General features: G+C 44.5%; 1 protein-coding gene across 2 annotated transcripts in view; it reads left to right on the forward strand.

Annotated features, from left to right (window-relative positions):
* TICRR (TOPBP1 interacting checkpoint and replication regulator) overlaps nucleotides 1–23,556 on the forward strand; it is a 77,106-nt gene that overhangs the window by 34,033 nt on the left and 19,517 nt on the right. For both annotated transcript variants that reach the window (XM_085890820.1, XM_085890821.1), the window contains 11 exons: nucleotides 1–32; nucleotides 938–1,053; nucleotides 1,146–1,376; nucleotides 2,992–3,143; nucleotides 3,379–3,485; nucleotides 3,668–3,752; nucleotides 5,384–5,460; nucleotides 6,679–6,939; nucleotides 7,076–7,163; nucleotides 22,276–22,336; nucleotides 23,103–23,228. The exon at nucleotides 1–32 is cut by the window's left edge and continues 95 nt beyond it. In XM_085890820.1, the coding sequence (XP_085746946.1) occupies nucleotides 1–32; nucleotides 938–1,053; nucleotides 1,146–1,376; nucleotides 2,992–3,143; nucleotides 3,379–3,485; nucleotides 3,668–3,752; nucleotides 5,384–5,460; nucleotides 6,679–6,939; nucleotides 7,076–7,163; nucleotides 22,276–22,336; nucleotides 23,103–23,228 (1,336 nt within the window). The remainder of the gene's footprint in view (nucleotides 33–937; nucleotides 1,054–1,145; nucleotides 1,377–2,991; nucleotides 3,144–3,378; nucleotides 3,486–3,667; nucleotides 3,753–5,383; nucleotides 5,461–6,678; nucleotides 6,940–7,075; nucleotides 7,164–22,275; nucleotides 22,337–23,102; nucleotides 23,229–23,556) is intronic.

Consider the following 23,556-nt stretch of genomic DNA (forward strand, 5'->3'; position numbering starts at 1 on the left):
GCTGGAACAAAGGCCTTTATTAAGGATTGCAGGTACCAAAGCTGAAGGAATGATGTTCAGTTTGCCATTATCACTGTAGCAATCGATTATGTAATATACCAATAATTGGGGGAGGGGGTACTAATAGTGATTGAATTAGGATGTGAGTTGCAGGGTGCTTTACGATTGGTGTAGTGGGACATGGGTTTAGTGTGCAACTGGAGGGTTGAGCAGCTCCATGCCAGGATTTGGCCTTTCTTCTTCTGGATTCGAGCTAACCTTTTGTTGGGTTATGGTATGGAAAATGGTGGTGTATCATGCAATGCAGCGCACCATTTTGAAGGGATGTTGAATAATTTGTCTTATCTGACAACAATGGGGAGTGGGAAATAATGAGAAGAATTACATTTTCTCATTCCTTGATGAGATTAGCTTAAGGTGAGGATGAGGAGGTATGGGAGAGAGGGAGGGTATGGAGAGATTTTAATTATTACTTCCACCATCGAAGATGGACGGAAATTGTTTTTACCCCTGTTTGTCTGTTTGTCTGTCTGTGAGTAGAGTAACTCAAAAATTTATGGAGGGATTCGGACAACACTTAGTGGATAAGTTGGTTAAGTGACAAAAACAAGGCGATTAGATTTTCGTTGAGGTCCAGGTTCAGATCCAGATCCAGCCTATCGGTGGGATACAAAATTTAAACTGTTCAGCCTGGCGGAGGTATGCACTCTACTCAGTGCCGTTCTTGTTTGTCTTGATTTTTGTTTCGTAAATAAATGATTGAAGGTATTGACCTGGACTTTAAAGGTATTAAGTTGCACTGTATTACTTTTGAGCTCCATGTTTTGTTTTCAGTCCAACATTCCAAAGTGTTGTTAATGGTTATTTGAAGAGGTGAATTTTTATTGATTTATTATTTCTTCATACCTCCATGTGCTGTTTCCATGTGCATTGTCAGTGAGATTTGTGATGAATTTGAACTTCAAGATGATGGAGCAGACATCTCCAGCATGCTTTGTGATTTGTATACAGTGAAACAGAGCATTTCTTGCACCCAAAGCACACTTGGGAAAGGTGTGGGCTGAACATCAGCACAGCAAATAACATTAATATTTATTTCATTTCCTCAATTGTTAGATTCGAAACAGTATCTCTTTTGTTTGCAGGGAAGGCTGTACGATCTCCTGTTCAGAGAAAGCTCCAGGGCCAGAACCGTGCACTGCGTATGGTCAACGTTGCACGAATGAGTGCCAAGTCTCAGCATTCCAGGGTTGATCGGCAGTCATCCACTGGAGAATCTGACATCGCCGATTCGATTGCCACTCGAGGAAGAGCCTCTTTTACTCGCAGCAAGCCGCTGATTGTGGGGAGGAAGCCTGCAATTAAACATGAGCTTGGTAAGGCTGTGAAGAACTCTTTTTCTGAAGTTTTGTTTTTTTGCAAGCAGATTTGTCTGACACCCTCGATTCTAGGAGTTCAAGTTCAAATCTTGTGCTAGTTTTTGGGGATTACCTCCCTGATGCTTACCTCTCCTTTATTGCTCTGATGCTTTCAAAAACTCTCTCTTCCTTTTTGCAGATAACTCAACATTGTTGAGTTATCTCCATCCCTCTGTCTCAATCCTGAAGGAACATGTCTCTCAATCCTGAAGAATCTCAGTCTCACCCTATCGCTTCTCTTTCCTGAGCCCGACCATTGAGCAAAGTTAGCTGTAGATTTGTTCCTTGTCGATCCAAATCTTTTTTTGGAAAATCAGAACTACTAATTGTCTACAAAGCCTTTGTCTGAATCTCAATGGAGTACTGCTCTCTGCTATGGGCTGGCACACCATAATCACACCCATCTCTCCTGGAGTCTATGGAATCTGAAGCGCTCAAAATTATTGAAATCTCCTCTGATGAGGCTGAAGCACAAGATCTGTTGCTTTCACGTCACAAGTAGGTCCCTGGTCTGTTTTTTACTGCCTCTTCTCCAATGTTGCCTGAACCTTCCAAAACTCCAAGCTGTGTGCATTCTTCCAGTAGCCTCCTTGTGGTTAAAGTTCCAAAATTCAGGCTAACTGCATATCTCCACTCTTTCATGCCTCACTTCTCCCATCTCTGGAACTATCTTCGAGATCTAGAAGCTGTTCTGTCTCACTTTTCCTTCCAAGGTTCCAAGCAGGCAGTGAGTGCACTGCCATTTCTTGTCCTCCCCAATTCTGTCCCATGATATTTCTTCCCTGATTAACCTTTCCTGACCCAACCATCTTATTTGGTAGTGTCAGTGTCTCCTTCCATCCTTGCTTTCCTCTTATCTTATTCATTTATTCCCTTGTTGTTTGTCCCACTGTCAGACCGACCTTGCTCTTCCATGAGCCTTGCTCCTGTAAAGAAAGAAAAAAAAAATAAATAAAAACTACCCAGATAATGTGGAGGAGAAGCTGTAATTATCCCAACGTTTTATTTCAAAAAACAGGGATATTGTAATTGGCTCCGTCTGTCGCGCTACCACCTCCTCGACGATTGTGCAGAAATTCACCAAACTTGGAAGTTATGATCACATGGCAAGAAGGTGCGAGAGGAGTATCATTTCTAGACCGCCCCCTGGGGTGAAATCAAAAAAAGTCAAGTACCAAAAATGCAATTACTGGCACATTTTTTTTAACATTTTCAATTAAACTTTGTATATGCAATCAACATTGGGGGATGCATGAAATATGTAATGATTTTTTTGGAGGGATTTAATCGCCGGTTTAAGTCTCAGGGGTTGATGACTTAAGATCACAGGGGTCAAAATAGGGAAAAAAAAATTAACTCAAAATTTGATTTTGGGTCATTCCTGGTGAAACTTTTTGCCATCTTTAAACTTTGCTTTCGGTGTGAAGCATGGGATTTGTGATGGCGTGCCATTGACTTGGCTTTCATTACAGAATGTAATAAGATGTCCAAGTGCTATTCCATATGACTTGTGTATCAGTTTTATAATTCCAGCCAGAAAATGCTAATGCTAATGAGTGCCTCGTTTGTGCAGTTTTTTCTGATGAGCAGTCATTGGTGACATCTCTTCAGGAGACCTTTGCTTGCCATGTGAAGGACACAAATCTTTCCCTGCACAATGTTGCTCTTGATGCTGTCATGGCTGCGAGAAAGTTTTTCAGTCACAATGCAAGCGATGGGCTTCAGGTAAGCTTATCATTTTCACCATCGCTCAAAACCTTTGTTTGGTTCCTCACCCTTCATATTGTTCACCATCCAACTATTCTTAACACATGATTGTGGTCTATTCCTCTTTGGATCCTTTGTAGTAACTGGTTGTTCCACCCTTTTCCATGAACTGCTTATCATAGTCCTCTTCACTTCTTACTATGCCAGCTTCCTGGTATTTAGATGTCTTAGCCTTTGATTGCCATTCCTCTAGACCCAGGTTTTGATGAAGGATTTGTTTTTGAAACATCTACTCAAGACCAAATTGGACATTCAGCAAGCCTTTGGGGCCGGTGACAGCTCCAGTACCGAGATCAGAGAGTACGTGTCCGTAATGTGTTTCTTCTTGTCCATTGTCATAATTGCTTTACATTTCTGATCTTTGCCGTAATACTTATTTTATTTTTACTTTCATTTGATGTGGAGTTTGCGGTTTAACAACTTTTGTTGCCTCATATCCATATAGAATTATTCCTTGCTCAACCATTGCTTTTGTGTTCCAGGTGCAAGCTGCAGGTGTTTCTGCGCCTTGAGATGTTGGCTCAGCTTCCTGATCTGCCTTTTGAGGAAGAACGCCTAGTTGTTGAGGTCACAATGTCATTCAAACGATCACACCTTTTCTGAACATACACATTGCCTTTTAGAGAGTATTCACACCCCTCGACTTTTGTCACATTTTGTTGTGTTACAGCCTGGATTAAAAATGGATTAAATTTTAGTTTTTTTTTTTTTGTCACCGATTTAACACAAAATACCCCCATCATAATGACAGTGAAAACACCTTGTTAGAAATTTTTACAAATTAATTAAAAATGAATTTGGGGATTTTCTCCCATTCTTCCTTGCAGATATGCTCAAGCTCTGTCAAGTTGGATGGGAAGCGTCGGTGAGCAGCAATCTTCGAGTCTTTCTGCAGTTTCTCAATGGGATTCAAGTCTGGGCTTTGGCTGGGCCACTCAAGGACTTCCATGTGCTTGTTCTGAAGCCATTCCGGTGTTGCTTTTGCTGTATGATTGGGGTCATTGTCCTGTTGGAATGAAATCTTCACCGCAGTCTAAGGTCTTTTGCACTCTGAAGCAGGTTTTCCTCAAGGATTTGCCTGTATTTGGCTCCAATCATTGTTCCCTCTGTCCTTAAAAGTCTCCCAGTTCCTGCCATTGAAAATCATCCCCATAGCATGATGCTGCCACCACCATGCTTCAGGGTAGGGATGGTGTTAGATGGGTGATGAGATGTGCTTGGTTTCGACCCAACGTAGCACTTTGCATTCAGGTCAAAGAGTTCAATTTTCATTTCATCAGACCACAGTCTTTTGCCTCATGCTCTCAGAGTCTTTTCCGTGCCATTTTGCAAACACCTGGCATGCTCTCATGTACCTTTTTCTCAGGAGTAGCTTCCGTCTGGCCACTCTCCCATAAAGCCTAGATTTGTGAAGTGCTGCTGAGACTTTTTCCTTCCAGCAGGTTCTCCCATCTCAGCCAAAGAACTCTAGTTCTGTCAGAGTGGTCATTGGGTTCTTGGTGTCCTCCTTGCCCGGTTGCTCAGTTTGGTGGGACAGCCAGCTCTCGGAAGAGTCTGGGTTGTTCCATATCCTTTCCATTTCCGAACGATGGAGCTCACTGTACTCTTGGGAACTCTCAACGCTATAGAAATTGTTTTATACCCTTCCCCAGATCTATGCCTCCTCACAATTCTATCTCAGAGTTCTATGGACAGTTCCTTGGACTTCATGGTGGAGTTTCTGCTCTGACACGCATTGTCAACTGTGGGATCTTGTATAGAAAGATATGTTCCTTTCTAAATCACATCCAATCAGTTGCATTGGTCACTGGTGGATTCCAAACAAGTTGTGGAGACATCTCAAGGATGATCAAAGGAAATTGGATGTACCTGTACTCAATTTGGAGTGTCGGAGCAAAGGGTTTGAAGACTTATTGACGCACGACATTTCAGCTTCTCATTTTTAGTTAGTTTGTAAAAAATTCTCAAAACATGTTTTCACTTTGGTATGTTGGGGTATTTTGTGCAGATCGATGACAAAAAATTTATAATCAAATCCATTTTAAATTCAGGCTGTAACACAAGAAAATGTGAAAAAAGTCGAGGGGTGTGAACACTTTGTGAAGGCACTGTATTCTATTGAATGTCTTCCTTTAATTTTGTGCCATTGTCTTTTGATATTCTCTCAATGTGCATCGTTTGTCCACTTCTATCAACAGATGGTGGCCCTTTTGAGGCTGATCTTTATGGTGGGAGAGACTCTTTCAAACTTCTTGCAGGAAGATCTCATGCCATTGTGCGTTTTCGAATAAACTTTACAAGCTTCTATTTCTGTAGATTACTGAAACAGTATTTGGCAACATTATGCAATGAAGGCACATATTTAAAAAAATTTTTTTAATCAACGACCCTCACACGAATGAATAGAATGGAATTGAGGATGTAGCCAATGCTGTAATGAACGATGCATTTTTATCACATGCACACAAAGCTAAAAGCGGGGTAAGCAATCCGTTAATGTCCGTCTGTCCATTGGAATTAAAAACCGGAATTAATTTATTTATACGACCTTTACAGTCTTTATTTCATTTAAATTGAATTATTTATTTGAAGACTGTATACCACAAATCATCTGTTATAATACTTCCAAAAACCTCCAGTTTTGCCATATTTCAAATCGTATAAAGGATCAATGAGGTGGTGTATAAGGGTCGTGTTCGGGACTGCTTCTGGACTACTTCGATAGCACTAAAGGTTCGGATTAATTTTTTTTTTAACTATTGTAAAATCATTATTTTATTAAAATTTAAGTAACATTGTGTGTGCTCTGAACTCTCTAGTTTTACGTTTGTTAAAAGTTTTTTTTTAGAATTTCATGATGAACTTGCTGTTTCGGTTTTTGCTCGAAAAGCAATCCATGTATGTCGTTGGTATCCTTGTTCTCTGTGTACTGCAGATATTAGCTCTGTAGTTTTTTTCCACATAAAGGGCACAGCTAAGCTTATATAATTTACTGCCAGATGTGTGTTCCAAGCATTAATGTTCCAGAAGTGTGCTGATGTCCTTTGGGACAGTTTACCTCCAAGGCAGGCTGTGAGAATTGATGATTTTGCCAACTGCAGCAACTTATGCTGTGTTCCATGTCTGTTTTTATGATGTAAACTTCAACAATGAGTCATGAACAGGACCTTTGATGTTTTTGTTTAGTTGCATGGAACTACACCTTGTTTTTGTTTGAATTGCTCAGCTCTGCCAGGTGAAACTGGAAGTTGATATTGCTCAGACAGAACTTGAGCATGTGAACATTCTGGGTTTTTAACGAGTGCTGTGGGTGCATTTGTTCCAAAATCACTATAACTTAGGACGGCACGTGGAACTAGAATGGCACTCGGGAGAGCGCATACCTTCGCCAGGCTGAACAGTTTACTTTTGTATATCACTGGTCGGCCAGATCTGCATCCGGATCTTCACCAAAATCTAATCGGCTTTCGGGTCTTGTGCATCTCATTTGTAGGTACGAGTGTAGCCTGCCTCGGGTCCTGGCCTCTGTACACACTGCCTTGGGTCATCCTCTACCCAAGACCTTGGCTCGTGCCCTGCCACCTGGTTTTCTCAGTGACCATTCATTATGTGCCGATGAAGGTGACGACGATGCGGTCACAGACTTATTGAGTCCTGACAGTGAAAGTGTTACCTCTAGCTGTGGGCTCTCGTCCTCTATGCCTGGATCAGTCAGCTCTTCTGATGCTCTTTTTATGAGCACCCACGGCCGCAGGTAAGAGCCTCCAAAATCATATATTATTCAGTTCTGTTTATCATGATGCTCTGCATTTTCTTTTCACCACTTATGCCTTCCTTGTGTGTGGTAATTTGCTGTTTTGTTTGGGTGGGATCTCCCTCTGCCATTGCAGGAGTACTACAATAGTACGGCACAGGAGTTTGTGTGACTCAACACAGAACCCTCGACAGATTGAGGTGCCGGTTAGTAAGAGGTCAAAGGTAAGGGTTGCTTGTTTTGTTGTACGTTAGTCTTGTTTTATTTTGATTGCTTTACAGTCTACGGGCCAAATCCAGAAAAATCCCCAGTTTTCAAGCTTGCTGCACCCCACCCCCACCCACCCTGCAACTTCAGTTTGATGGTGTCAATGAGTTCTAGGACCATTTAGAATAATAAATTCACTTGTCAAACTTCCTGTCCAGTTTTTGAGAATGACAACAGATTTTTGTGTATGTGGGGGTCCAAACTTTTTGAAAAAGTGATTTTTGGCTTTCGACCAACAGATTGTTGAGAAAAAGGGTCCACAATGGTATAAAAGTTTCAAATTTTGTTGGATTATTTACGTACTTTGACACAATTTACAGATATGAAGATGTGCAACCATGGCCCCTGGTGGCCAAGCACGGCACTTAAAAGTGGCAACGGAGTGGTATAATTCCCAAATCCCCCAAAAAATTGGGTATTCTTCATTCAGCGTAAAGTTTATTTCACATTGAGTGTGTTTTATCAGTGATTTATGAGGAATATATGGACTGTATTTTCTTGCTTGATCATTATCAATCCATCCATCAAGACCATACTCTGTGCAGAGCGTTAGTGCTGCCTAAGCAGTCTCCTTGGTTATTGGACACAATCCTCGACGGGTTGCCACTCCGACACAGGATACCAGCAAGCTGGCACTCATTTTGCTGACCTCGGAAGGATGACAGGCAGAGTCAACCCCACCTGGTAGTAATTCAACAGCTGAGTAGGATTTGAGCTCAGGATCCTCGGATCCCAAGCCCACCACCCTAAACATCAAGCCAACACCAGGCATAATGAAATGCACTGAAACTAAAACTGGTCATGTAACTTATCATAATAAAGCCTGTAAGAACACTTAAATAGATTCAAATCTTCACCAAGTTATAGATTTGTGAACTCGTCCATTCACAAGATATTACTAATTCTGAATTATCATTAACTCCTGTCAATTATACAAGTGAATTCTCATATGTTAGATTAGTGCTTGGCCATGTGTACATGTTTCATCATTTAATATTCATCGTCACTGGAATCTAATTGGACGGAATTGTTGTCCTTCAGATTGGTACAGTCCTTGCAGTTGCTCGCATTTGTACATGGCATTGCATTTTTGCGACATGAGCACCTCACACCCACACATCAGTCCTTGCTGTTACTTGGCTGAGGAGCAAACACCCTTCTTCGCTTCACCTTTGTTGCATGGGCCGGTGCAGTTTTTATATCGTCTCTCTGTATGATTATACCATTCATACAGTGGTTTGTACCATGGCCACTCAATGTCTCTTCATTTATGTCATTGTTGTCCCAACACATGAGGACTAGCATATTTGCTTGAATGTTTGGTGTAGTATAGACTGCATCGTCTTCAATCTCGTATATATGTCTCTCTGCCGTGGATGTGTCGACTTCTTACATTTGACTATTGGATGGCCCATGACCAAAACGGTTAAGAATTTCTACTAACTGAGAGCTCCGAGTTTGATGTCTCGCTGTCGATGGCAACACTACGTGTTCCGGTCTCTTAACCCGACCACCAGAAATACAATGTATCAGATCTTGCGCAATGGACATCACATGTCTGGTTGCTCCCTTGCAGTTTGGGTCTTTGGTTCAAGTCAAGTTCACTATCAGGATCAACACAGAGAACCCAAGCCAGAACTTTGTACACCAGATCAGGGACTTCCTTGTTACTCTCTTCAAGATCTTCTGGCATCGGTGGCCATGGCATTGTATTTCTAACTGTCATCAGCTCAGTTCTAATTATTTGGGTTCACTTGAAAACTCGGTAAACTTTGTCGATTTCGTACTCTGCTACAGATGGAACTGATGTCTGGTGTTCTTCAGCAGCTTTAACAGCCTGAACAGCATTTGAGTATATTGTTGTGGGCCGGGGGTCGGTGGCGAGAATGACCACGAGGTAGGGGAGGTTTGCGTCGTCTCCCACCAAACTCCCCGGAATTGTAGGCTGTCGCTCAGATAACTCCGCGAGCCGGCGGGTCGTTTAACCGACCGTGGTCGCCAATATTTCAACCACGTAGCGTAGGGTCTATTTGTCTATAACCAATTTACCGAATTAACTACGCGATTTCGACTACCGGGGGTACTCTGTGCTGTGGCACCTGCCAATGGTCGTCGGCCTGGTCCCAGTCGCACGTGGGGGACTTGTGGTTTGTGGCGGAGCTCGGGTGGTGAATAGTCGGGGTCCACGGAGGGAGGTCGAGGTCGCTCTGCCCTTCCTTGTGGAGGCCCAGCAGAGACGCGTTCACCGCCTCAATGACCCTCTGCTCAACCCTCGTGACAGCAAAAACCAACTAAGAACTCGTAACAGCCCCTCATAACCACTGTTCGTTACCACTCAAGAACTCCAGCGCAACCCCAAAAAACACGACATCCTCGCAACCCCACCCGTCCTTTTTATAGATCTCCCTCGATAGGGGAGGGGCCTTGGTGAAGCCGACGCCACTGTTCGCCCCGATTGGATGGGGCTTCCATGGGTCCGCCTTTTCTGGGTGGGATTTCGGCCAGGCTGGAAAAACCCGTTCACTCTACTGCAGACTCGCTAAAAACGACCCACCGCCAGATTGAATTGGGATGCTGGAGGAAGCGGCAAGAAAAGTGACGGGCCGAGGGGTCATGCAGATGGCTTGTTGGTTGTTTCGTTGGATGTAAAGATTTAATAACCTACCTAAAAGAAGTTGCAATGCACGTTTTTGATTCTCCCACTAGACAAAAAGAAAGGGATCTGACTACACATGGACTTAACGGGATAACTGACTTTTGGGACCTGTATGTTGAATGCAAATGGTTTCCAGATCCGTAACAATATCATCTTTGTTTCTGTTCTTTGAGGCTTCCAGAAATAAGTTTGTCACCAAAGTACTTCACAAATTTGTTTTTTTTTTACTTTGAGGCCTCAATTCCATTCTCAGCCAGAAGATCGATTTTCCATGTTGCTTAGGTCGGTCATTTTGATTATGTCCAGACCATCGATGACCATCTCATCAGACACATTGTAAGCAAGTTGTTCAAATAATGCCTCGTAGGATTGGATGTCTTCTTCATGAACTACTGACTCACCTGGTGTCCATGCGTATCGGTACCATAACATGTTTTGTGGTATTTGATTTCAATGGCTATCAGGTCTTTTACTCTGATTTGTAAAAGTATTATCTGGTCGTTTTTGCATTCTGCTGCTTCAAGTAGCTTTTCACTTGCTTGCACGGTTAAGCATTGGGAAAATGTTTCTTGTCGGCATGACTGTTGACAAAAGATACAGGAATCTGGTTTCACTCGAGACATCGTCGGAGGATTGAATATCTCTTTATCATCTGTAGTTGACATGGTTGAAGAGTCACGAGTTGATGTTCTGTCATTGTGTGTGATTTCTCTTCCGGAGAGAAGTCCCTCGGAGTCTCGGTTGTATTGGCCTGATCGCAAGATCAATGGGATCCATCAGTTGGGCAGTCTTTCCAATGTCCCTTGAACTGCTCGAAGATGTCGTATTAATGGGCTTCTGCCAACTGTCTGAATTTGTTCCAACTTTGTGACGTGAACGGACTCGAGTTCCCGAACATGGACCTAACATGGTAAAGGCATTGGTTCCAGTCAAGTTCTCCCCGTGGTGCCTTTGCCGCATAGGGGTCCAAATTCGCAATTTGTTCAGCCATGGCTCCGGGTGATCATGGCAATGAGACGCGGTAAGGTATGGTTAGGTACCTTGCCTCGTGGTAAGTTTGATCAACTAAACTGTGAAAGTACTTCGTACCTGAATATAAAAATGATCATGAACCTAATCCGACTGAAATGGAATTGTCATTATTTTGGGGTTAATAAAAAGAATACAATCATTGTTTCATTGACCTGATGTGTTCACTCTTATGGATAAATGTATTTGTAAATTTTATTATACAACTTATGGATAAAAACATCTATCAGGTCACTCGTCATGTTTCCCCTGCTAAAAAATTTGAAGGCCTTACCTCTTGCAAAAGTGATGCTACATATTTGATGCGTCAATACCACATTGCCTGAAAAAACAAAATCTTAGTTACGTGCAATTGTTATGACCTTAATTATTGCAAGAATAATTTAAAAAATTGGACTTCTTTAATATTTTCCAAAACAATAAATATTACAGTTTCCCACAAATCGTCAAGATCTGAAACACAGTGAAGCCATGATGTCGATTCCAACACGAAGCAGTTACTTTGTTACACGATATCTTTTGACGTCGTTCCATCGCAATCCCACAACAAAAGTAAAATGTCAAAAGATATTGTGATGCTAGACCATAAGAGGATTGTTGTGTCGTATTGTGGCATCGTAATGTGGTGTTATTCCTCCATTGTTTGGTTGTATTTTTTGTAAGATTTCATCCCTCTGTTGTTACATTTATTTATTTATTTATTTTTCTAGTACTTCAAAACACCTCACTCCACTGGAAAATGTGGTTGTTGCTGTTGGTGTTTGAATTAAATAAGAAAAATGAACATATTCTCCATAAAACTCACCCAACATGAAATAAACTTATACTGAATGAAAATATACTTCTTTTTATCGATTTGCCACTTTTAGATGTAAGCGGTATGTAAGTGATGATGATGAGAGAGCGGTATGTAAGGGAGATGTCGGTGGGCATGTGTGAACATGCAGCCGCTTCTCCCGGGGTGAGTGCAATGGAATGGTGTGTGAGCGTCGTAACACGCAGGTGTGCGTGGGTCGAATGGCGACGACAGCGACATGAGAAGAAAGAAAGCCGAGTAGCGGCTGTAGCTGTTTCGGGGACCGTGCCGGGTTCACCCAGCAGTGAGCACGCGGTTCGTGCTGTGCAACGCACGAGACCGCCACGTGCTCGCTTGCGAGAGTGAAGTCCCGGTCCGGAAACGCACGCGGTGGATTTGCCGATCCCGCGGACGGACAAAGTTTAGGCAGGTAAACGGATTTGGACCGGACGGGTTCTCCACGCGATCGTGTGTGTTAAGCTCCAACGGGCAAAGCACATGTGTTCGCGTGGGGAACCCCTCGAGACGTGGGGCTTGTGTTTTTTTTATGCGCACGGTGACGCCATGGCTGCACGTGGGGTTGGAATCCGGCAAGAGGGGTATCCCTGCTGGATGGCACCGTCCAAGGAGGGACGAGGAACACGTGCAGCTGCATGACGGACGTCACGGGCAGGTGCAAAGTGCGCGAGCTCCGAGTTGCCGCGCTGGCGCTGCGCATGTATGAAAAAAAAAAAAAAAAAAAGCAAGCCTCACTTTCGGGTGCACAGGATTCCTGGGCAAAGGGTGGAAGACCCCCTTATCCGGGGCACAGGATGGAAACTAGTTAGGGGGAAGGGTTAGCTTAGCCAGACCGACTTCATGGGGCAGGGGTAAGTCCTCATGGAGTCCGTGGAATGGATTAGGTAGAGGGATTTAGTGAGCTTTAGGTTGGGAAATAAAATGATTTATTTGGAGACAGAGACAGACTTTGGATGTGTAGTGGGGGTGTAGTTTAGCGACGTAGTGTTAAAAGGAACGTGCTTTAGTGTAAGGGACGACGTGGGAGCACGAGTTAGTTAGGGGAGGTAGTTAGGAGTATGGCAGAGTTCAGTGGTGAGTGTGTTGAAGAGTTGGTGAGTGAAGTGGAAGCATGTGCTTGGTGAGTGAGTGAGGCCAGCGGGTCTGTGTGTATGGAGCGAATGGGGAATGCATGGTGCGATGAGTGATTGGGGGGGAGGAGTGACTCCCGCCCAAGGGACCCCGGGGTCAGTGTAGAGTGAGTTAGCTGGGTTAGTCAAATTGAAAAATGGAGGTCGTTTTGTTGTTGGTGGGAAAGTAGGCTCGAGACCCATTTGGAGGGGTGCAGGAGCCCTGTTGACGGGCTTGGGAGCGTGGCTGCGAAAGGTGAGTATCGCTGAGTGGGTACCCCGGGCACCAGGCTAGTCGGCCGTGGTAGGCCAAGGGCCCATGGGGGGCCGGGATAGCGTAGTGGGCACGGGTGCGCCTGCTTGGTGCGGGGGCCTGGGGCGCCATTAGCCGCGTGGGCAGTGTTGTGGGCACGGGTGACCCTCGGAAAGGGGCCCGGGAGGCCGGCCTGCCACGTGTGCGTTTCAGGGGAGGTGCCATGGGGGGGCACTCCCCGGTGTTAGGGAGCTGGTAGGCTCGGAGGCAGTGTAGTGCCCGGGGGTGCCATAGCGGGAGATTCGGCAGAGGGTCGTGCCTGCCAAAGGGAGCCACGTGTCCCAGCCAGGAGACCGTGTGAGGGCACGGAAAGAAAATTGGGGGGCGAGGCCCGAAATTGTAAGGACACCAACACAGGCGACGGGAATCTGGGTTGTTAGAACCAATAGTTTAAGCGAGAGGCGCTTGTTGAAAGCCCCGGAGTAGTTTAACAGTTAAATGGATAGGGTAGATTAGGAAGTGTACCCCTCCGCACCATCCATCCCCTCGCTGTCGTTGTGGGCCGCTGGATCCACTTTGGTTATAGATCACTGAACTCTGGGGAGGCCATCCTGAGGCTTGAGTTGGGCCTCGACACAGGACGCTAGCTCTCCCTTATTCCCCTCCGGGAAGGGAACGTAGGGGTTGGGAGTAGGCTAGGTGACAGGATAGGTTAGCCGAACAAAGACGATAAAGGGGGTTAGGGGACGATTTATAGTGGGGAAGTAAAAATAAAAACAACAAAAAAATAAGTTGGGGCTAAATTGGGGTTTGACAAATTAAGGGAGTGGGTATGTACAGTGACAGGCAAAGGCGATAGGTTGGGAGGGAGACAGGTAGGTAGGTCCGAGCCCGCCTTCCAAGTGGCCAGCACCACCGCACTCCCTCCACCAACCTCCATTGAACGGCAAAGGCTGGCCAACTTCATCGGCTGGCCGTGTTTTGCTTCAAGGCGGAGGCCGGCCAACTTCATCGGCAGCTGTGTGCTGCAAGGCCTGTGCCGGCCAGTTCATCTGCTGGCTGTTTTTCTTCGAGGCCTGTGCTGGCCAGTTCGTCTGCCGGCTGTGTTTGCCTGCAGCGGCCTTCTTCTGCGGGCTGTGTTTGCCTGCTGCCTTTGCCATGCCATGCCCACTGCCCACGTTCACCAGCCCCGTTCAATTTTGCTTTGCCCCCCCTGTTCATTTCCATGTGCGCCAGGATCCGCAAGGCAACAGTTTGCAAGCTGCGAGAACTGCCCCGTTGGCAGCTACAACACGGGCCTGCAGTGGCGGTCCGTGCACCGTGTTTGTGTCCATCCATCTATTCGTGTGTTCATTGCGTGTGCCACTTGAGCTGGCACAGAGACTAGGTTTGTGCAGCCCATGCACCGTTGTGGTTCACTGCGTTCAGTTCAAAAGGGAAGGCCTTGGACTGCGTGTGAGCAGCCAGCCACATTCCCTGTCACCTGCATTGTTTTGAGCCAGAGACTGCATGCGAGCAGCCTGGCTCCCTGTTAACTGCTTTCTTTTTGCAGAGCTCATTGATCCTGGGCCATGGTTTAGTGTAAAATTTGTAAGTTATGGTTAATATGTACTGTACATACGAGTGCGCCCCCGGCATGTCTGTCTTAGCGCCGGCAATTTTATTTAAGTCGTCCGTGTGAGTGAGTTTGTTTAGGTAGTTACGCAGCCCTCAGGTTATTTATTTTGGGGACACGAATACCATGAATGTCGCACTCAGGGATCCGTAGGTAAAATGTACTAGGGGAAAACTACACATGATGGCACACGAAAATTTGACGACTCGGGACGAGTCTGTAAAAAGGGGAGGGGGTAGTGTTGTGGTTACCAAATTCGCAAACCACCATTCAGGTCCCTTAGGTGAGATATCTCGGTAAGTATATGTGTAGTTAGGCCCAAACCCGTTGTCTAGTGGGAATACATGTCATTTATGCGTGCTGCGACTCTTCAGGATAGCCGTTTTTCTTTTACTATCTTTATTTTGGACCAACCGCCATTGTTACCACCACCCACCACAACATCAACCACCCACCGCGGCGCCGCTTCACGTCACACCTCGCAACCGTCGCATCGCCACCGTTCTTGCGCCGCTTGTGGGTACCGGTGTTGGACTCGTGCAGGGCGCGCGCCGAACAGCGTGTACAAAACCACGGATTTTCAGCTCCAAAAACGGATCAAAAACGACACACGCCCACTTTTGTTCCGTCCAATCGGTGAGCGAGGGGCGATTTGGCCCCGCCTCCAGGGCGTTGGAGGGCGGTCGCTATATGCAAATTTATGGATCAAAATGCATTCACGCCCACTTTTTCTCGGGCCAATGGGGAGGGAGGTGAAAGGTCGAAGGCAGGGGGTCAAAGATGAGAGAGCGAAGCCACGGGGCTTATATAAGCGACCGCGTTCGTCAGTCAAGTTAATTGGGAGTGAAGACTTCGCAGTCGGTGGAGTTGGGAAGAAGAAGCAAGAAGGAGTTGGTCGTCGTGTGCGTTGGAGACGGAGCGAAGGGGACGGAGCTGTGGAGAGGCGGCGAGGGCAGACGAGGGGGTGCTCGCGTCGTGCCGGGAGCTGCACACCAGGGAGGCCGACGGCGCGACCTGGTCGAGGTGGAGACGCTCGTCGCGGGACTCGAGGCAGAGTAGAAATCCTCCTTTCCCCCGAGCATCAGCAACCCCCTCCTGTTTCCCCCCGCGCTGAGATAGTGCGACCAAGGGGGCCCCTTTCCCACCCCCTACCAGACACTGTCCACGAGGCCCGCGGAGTTGAGGCACCATCGCCGCTCCGCGTCTCATCACCAGACGGGTAGGCCCGACCCGGTCTCGGCCTCAGGCCCGCCTCATCCTTGAGGGTTCTCTTTTCTTTTTCTTGGTTTTGGATATGTGTTGTCGGCGCCGTCTGTGAAGTAAAATTGTATAAGTGTTGCCGTGTGCTCGCGTAATCGGTATTAGATCTGCATTGTCGCATTTGCTTTTTGTGTAAAATTGCATTGTGTTTCTTTCCTTTTCTATGTGCTTTTGGTGGAATTGAATATGTGTGCTTTCCGTTCATCGCGAATAAATGTGCTTTGTGTTGAACTGTTTCCCGCTTCGCTTCGTCCTTTCTTTCATTGAATCCTCATCTTGCTTCACGTAAAGGGTTGGTAGTGGGCTGAATACGCCCGATAATTAATCGAACCGTCGAGGCCGACGATAACACCGCTCGGTTATCCCGATAGTACGGAACGGGTCGCTTCAGTGGCCCGTGTCCGAAGTCGACCTGCGGCGAGGTGCGATCGCCCGGTCTACCCTCCGTGTGGGTACTTAGGTAGGTCGAATTTGGCGAGCAACCCTATCCCACGCGGGGGCTGATTGGCTCGATCGCGGTGAGACCGAAAGGTCCACCCGTGACTGGTTCCCGGCGTTAGTCCGAGAGGGTCACGACTGGATTGTCCGTCCGGTGGGCGACGTGCCGCGATTCGAGTTACGTGGCCGTCAGCACGCCGGCGGGCGCGAATCCGTAACAATATATATAATTTTTTTTTTTTTTAAATAAAGTGTTTTTGGTTTTTTTTGAAGTTTTTGTATTTTTTTTTTTCCTCAGGGGAGGGGGCATGGGCTTGGTTAAAAAACACACAACACCCCTTGACAAGACCCCCACCAACAGCACTCTGTACACATGCACCCAATCACCCATCAATGCTCAAACTACTGAAAAGTGCTGTCAACATCCCCATACCCCTCAATCTCCATAACTTCCAGGTACCTATCTAATTCTAATTTAAACTTATCTCCTGTTTCTGCTGCCATTACCTTTCCAGGGATTACCTTTCTTAACTCTCCTCTTCTTTACTCTCAAGCTATGGCCCCTGGTCCTATCACTGTCAACTCTGTTGAATAATTCATCTGCACTTATTTTATCAATACCTTTCATTATCTTAAACATCTCCATCATATCTCCTCGTAACCGCCTCCTTTCTAGTGAATAAAGCCCTGTCTCCTTCAGCCGCTCCTCATAGCTAAGTCGAGCTAGGCCCGGAATCAATCAAGTAGCCCTGCGCGGAACCCTCTCTATTGCATCGATGTCCCTCCTAAGTTGTGGTGACCAAAGCTGCACACAATATTCTGGATGTGGCTCTCACTAAATTCCTGTACAATGTTAACACCACCTCTTTTGATTTATAATTGACCCCCTTCCAAATACAACCTAAAACCCTCTTTGCTTTCCCTATAGCTGACTGGCATTGTGCTTACCTGCTTACCTCCCGTATCTATTACCACCCCCAGATCCTTCTCCTGTGTGACACGCTCCAAAATTACCCCTTGCATCCTGTAATCTCTATTTTCATTGTTATTTTTATTTCCCATCCCCAACACTTTGCACTTGCTCAGGTTAAACTCCATCTGCCAATTTTTTGCCCAATCTCTGCAAGTATCAATACTTTCCTGAATCTGATCACCACCCCCTCTGCTATCCACCTTACCTCCAAGCTTTGTGTCATCTGCAAATTTGGAAAGCCTGCTCTTCACCCCACTATCCAAATCGTTGATGTAAATAATGAATAGTAATGGTCAAAGTACAGATCTCAGAGGTACCCCGTTACTTACATCCTCCCACTCACAGCCACTCTTTGCTTCCTACCACAAAGCCAGTTTGCAATCCAATTAGCTCCCTGATCACAGACACTGCTTCATAGAACTCTAAAAGATTTGTTAAACAGGAACCATCTTTGGTAAACCCATGCTGACTACCTTCAATTAGTTTGTATTTGTCTAAATGGTTCTTCCTCTGGTCCTTAATTAATGTCTCCATCACCTTCCCCACAACTGAAGTCAAACAAACAGGTCTAAAGTTTCCCAATTCTTCTCTGGATCCTTTCTTAAATATTGGTGTTACATTTGCTACTCTCCAATCCTCTGGTACCTATCCTGACTCCAGTGAGCTATTGAAAATATCCGTTAACATCTCGCTTACCTGCTCATCCACCTCCATCAATACTCTCAGTTGCGTACTATCTGGACCTTATCTTCCTTATCTTCTCTTTGATTACCTAGTTGTTCCTTTACTTCCTCCACTCGAACCTGGATCTTCTGTAAAAGCCCTTCCTCACCTCCTTGATGCTCTCAGCTATTTACAATTCTCCTGACTGTTCTTTTGTAAAAGTTGAAGCAAAATACCTGTTTAATAAGCCTGCTATCTCACTTTCCTCACGAACAACTCTCCCGGTGATATTCCTCAAAGGGCCCACACTGGTCCTAACCTGTTCTTTTCCCTTGATATACTTAAAGAATACCTTGCTATTATGTTTAATATTCTTAGCTATGCCATTCTCATACTCACTTTTGGCGTGCCGAGTTATTTTATTAACTTTCTTATGTTTACTTGGATTGTGATATAAATCTAACTCCAGTTCTGTTATTTTATACTTAATAAATGCCTTCTGCTTCTCTTTAATAGCATTCCTTATCTCACTGCTCAACCACCCTGGTCTCTTTCTGCTTCTAGTTTTACACCTCATTGGAATGTACTTACTCTGCACTCTACACATTTGCTCCTTGAAGGTTTCCCATTTCTCTGATACTGATTGTTCTATTGTTAGCTTCTCCCATTCTACATCACCCAATTCTCTCCTCATATCCTCAAGGGTTGCCTTCCTGAAATCTAGTAGCCTTACCCCACTATCCTGAACTCTAACCCTTAACAGAATCTTTGCACACACAATGTTATGGTCACTTGCTCCGAAATGCTCCCCAACCTCCACCTCCTCCACCATATTGAGATCGTTACTTAAAAGGAGGTCTCACACTGCACTCCCCTCTCGTGGGCTTATCCTCAAACTGGGTTAAAAAGCAATCTGAATAAAACTAGGAAATCCTCGTCCGCTCTATCCTTTCCCTGTTCCTGGACCCAATCTATCCCTGGCAAGTTAAAATCCCCCAAAATCAATACTCTTCCCTTACCACATGCCCTTTTGAATTCTTCATGTCCTACTCCTTCCTTCTCTTCCTTCCCACCTGGAGCCCTATAAAAGCATCCCACCAGTATTTACTGTTTTTACAATCTCTAATCTCCACCCATACAGAATCCTCAACATTTATTCCTTCCTTAATGTCACCCCTTTCTCTTGATGCATCGCTGTCCTTTACCCAGATTGCTACTCCTCCTATTCTCTCCTTCCGATCACACCGATACACCTTGTAGCCTTCTAATCCTGTCCTCCATTTACTCTCCTCCTTAAACCATGTCTCATTCACTACGACTATGTCATACTCTTCAATATCGTACATCACTCAAAAGTTAGAAAACTGTTAGTTATAGATATTGTTATGGTCACTGAGGTTCATTCAAAAAAGTTGAGGTTCATCATCACAAGTGGAGAGTGCAGTTTGAAAGCATTGTCAGGTAGTAATGAAACCATTGTCAGGGGTGATGAAACTAATGTACAAATTATTTTAAAACTACCATGATAAGGCGAGGTTTTATTCTGCTGTTAAATTCTGAATCGTTGATAACTCCAAACCAAAAAGCCAAATAAAATTAATTATTAGTTTCTCGTCCAGGCTTTTCAAAAAAAAAAAAGTAGGGGCGCCTTACTATTTGATATTTTCCAGATTTTTGATACTTTCCTTCCAAGATGGCCACCACATGGTGAAGTCGACCAGACCAGACACTAGCCCTACCACCAACACACATCCCGTATACCATTAAAAATGGCGTAGGTCATATACCCGATACGTCAACATCTACTGCAGCAGTCGCACTGTCTGCTGTATTGTGCGCTTGTTCGTACTGAACCGGTACTCGATAAATTGTGGGCTTGCACTACTAACCTGAGCTGTCTGGTCATTGTCGTTGATGGGCGATTCCTGGTCAAACTCCCCATTTGCAAGTTCGTTGAAAATATCCCCCAGAGTCTGGGTTCCGTCAAACACCGTCCGAGTGCACCATTGCTTCGAAAACTTTTCTGACAAATTTCTGGACGCATACACAAATGAAGGACCACTCTAACTTTTTAAAAATTATTTTTATATTTCTGAAGAGAAAATAGTAAATATCAAGAAAAAGGAGGCAGCTATTAAAAAGGAAGTGAGTTGGGACGAGAAACTAAGAATTTATTTTATTGGCTTAATTGAGTTTCCACAACATTAATAACAAGGGTAAGGCTAAATGTTTATCAACTTGTGTTTTTTTTCCCCACATTATACACAAACCTTCCACATGACAAGCTCGTAACCACATTGGACAGAGCAGTCGATTAAAGCGTTTGCCGGAGGTAATAAAGTCTATCAAAAAATAGAGCGCACTTGTCTGTAAAGGGAAATCAACATTCATGTAGTTTTTCAAAAAATAAACGATTAGGTTTCTCTTCAGCAACAGATTCTTTACATTTAGCAACAAGATACTGCAACGTACAATGGGGGATACCCATGAGTTCAGATCCGGCCCCTTTCTTTGCAAATTTGTTCCTGCACATGTACGAGTCTGATTGGGTTCACAACATGTGCAATCATGAACTAGCAACTGCACGAAAATGTGGAAACTACTTTAGATTCATTGATGATTTGCTAGTAATTAATGATGGGTTTGTGTTTTATATGTCTTTTATATGTCTTCACTCTTTCATTCCTCTTTTTTCCCGCCTTTGGAATAAACTTCCTCACTCTATTCTTTCCCATTCTTCCCTCCAGGCTTTCAAAACAGCTGTTCACCACCACCTCTTATCCTCCCCCATCCAAATCCTCGATCTTTTCTACCCCCGATAATCCACCCAAGCCCACTTCCTTCATTTCTCCTGCTTTCCTTCCTGAAAGTCCCTGAAATGTCCATCTTCTCTTCGCCATGTTCCCCGTCCCATCCCCATCCCTCTCCCTTCCACAGTTCACCTAATGTGTCTGTTCCCCACTGTTTTGTCCCTTCCACTCCCGCCCCTCTTGTCTCATGCCTCCTTGCTGTGAGTTGTGTGTTAGCTCTCATACGAGCCTCGACCAAGGTATACAAAAAAAAAAAAAAAAATGTCACTAGACGACCCGTGAACCCGTTGGGTTCCCGTTGTGACAGCGGTTGATAAAAAAATCATTTCAAGAAAGAAAAAAAGGATAGATCCAGTGAACTATGTCGCTGAGGTTGTTTGCATTCATCAAATTCTCCCGAAGAGTACTTTGACTGAATGGGGAATTTATTTTTTAATAATTTTTTTCGTTGCCCGATTTTAACGAAACTTGATACTGCACACCGCAGGCCAGTGGTGAGCAAGGTGGCCCTAAAATTTTTGCGCTATCGTGTTCCGTTTTGGCTGTATTTCAAGAACACATGCACAAGATGAGAGTTTTAGTCATATATCGATAGATACTATGTATCATTTTTGGCTCCGTCTCTCAATGGTGAAGAATCACTTAAAATACTACAATGGCACTCGGTAGAGCGCATACCTCCACCAAGCTAATTAGTTTACAGTTTGCATCCCACTGATGGGCTGGATCTGGATTCGGACCTGAACGAAAATTTAAGTGGTTTGTTCTTGTCACCGAACCAACTAATCCACCACTTTTTATCCAAATGCATCCATAATGTTTTTTTGAAATATCCTGCCTTATATAGTTTTAGTAGAATCACTCCACCCAAGCTCTCCACCAAATATAGTCTGAATCCGTCCACAACTTTTGGAGATATTTTGTTCACAAACGAGCAACAAACAAACAGACAGACAGGGTGAAAACATCACCTCCATCCAACTTCGGTGTCAGAGGTATAAATAACAGGCAAATGTTGGTCCAGTGTCTTGGCTTCAATTTCATGGCGGTCAAACATCAAAAACGGTCACAAAATTAAGAGTTTTGGTCTTCTGAGTGTATTTATATCGAGTCGGACAAGACTTGGCGCAAACATACCTGCCACAGCCCCTTCAGAAGATAGCAGGTAAACTTTGGTCCGATGTCTTCCTTTTGATTTTACAGGGTGTTTAAGTGGATCGGAGGGAGGGCTTTCCATCCGCTTTTGAATGTCTGCAATTCTTGTTGTTATTATTATTATCATTATTATTATTATTATCATTATTAATTTATCTCAGCAAAAAGAGGCGGCAGTGGGCTGTTCAACAGGCATACATACTGTATATCACTGGGTTTTTATCATGAACACTCCCCAGATGTTGTCAAAGTGTCTTTATATTTCCCCCTTCTCGTTTTTACCCTTTTTTGCAGGATGTAGCTTTGCGGGATAAAGCTTCTATCTCTTCGAATGCCAAAGCAGACGACCATCAGGGTGAGATTGAGACTTCCTTCCTTCAAAAGTCATGTTTTTCGCATAGGTGTGATGAGGGATCAAACGGTTTCAGGATTCGTGTTAAAATTACTTGAATGATGAAGGAACAAGCTACGAGTATATTGTATGAGAAACTGAGTCCGTCACGCTATCTCCTCCTAAACGGTGGTGTAGAAACTCACCAAACTTGGTAGATCACCACGTGGCATGAAGCTGTAAGAGCAGTATCATATTTGGGGGTCAAAAGGTCAAATACCAAAAAATGCAATTATGGGCACCTTTTAAAACATCTTTTTTTTAAATGAAACTTTGTGTGTGCAATCAACAATGGGGGATGCATGAAACTTTTTTTGTATTTTGACCCCCAGTTCATACCCCAGTTGGTGGGGACTTCAGGTCACATGGATCAAAATGTTTAAAAAAAAAAATTAACTCAATTTGATATTGGGTCATCACTGGCAGAACTCTTTTTTTTTACCAAATTTTAAGTTTGCTTTTAGGTGGGAACTGTGGGGACTTACGATGGCATGCAATTTTCTCAAGGGATTTTTTTTCAGGGAGCTGGAAGTCCAACAAGTTCAGGGTTCAAAGGGTTAATGATTATTGGGACCATTTCTTTCTTAAATAAAGACAGTTCTACTCCATAACAATTTTTCTATGATGGTTCAATGATAAAGTGTCATACCATTGTTCGGCTACAGCTTTAAGGTAATGAAGCATATTGATTAACATTTCATATCTTTGTTCTGTAATGCTGAAATTCCAGGTGTTCGGCGGAGCCTTTTTCAAGGTTTATCAAGTGAATCCATACTGCCAAGCAAGTCACTGGTTCGTAGTCATAGTGCCTCGGTTGTGGAGCTCCATTCGAAATCCCAACGTCCTTCCACTAAAGGTCAGCAGGGACAAGGCGCTGTTGTGGAAATGACTCCTCGGGGTTAACATTGCTTAGGGCCCTGTCACACCTTGACGTTTCAGCCAGGAATGGCAACGTATAAAAATGTATGTAAAACGTTGGCGTACGCTGAAGTTTTGAGGTTTTTTTTTTTTAAGTTTTGGTCGTATTCATAACGTGTTGGTCGTATGCATAACGTATTAGTCACGGGCACAGAACGTTTCGCTGTGTTAAAGATAACTTATACCAACGAATGCTTAGCCTGTTGTCGGCGTTCACAGCCTATGTCCAACGATAGTTTAACTTAGTCATAGCGCGCTGCACGTAT

Source organism: Eptatretus burgeri, chromosome 8 (genome assembly GCF_056783735.1).
Source record: "Eptatretus burgeri isolate ZD-2024b chromosome 8, Ebu_testis_v1, whole genome shotgun sequence".
In the NCBI taxonomy this organism is placed as follows: Eukaryota; Metazoa; Chordata; class Myxini; order Myxiniformes; family Myxinidae; genus Eptatretus; species Eptatretus burgeri.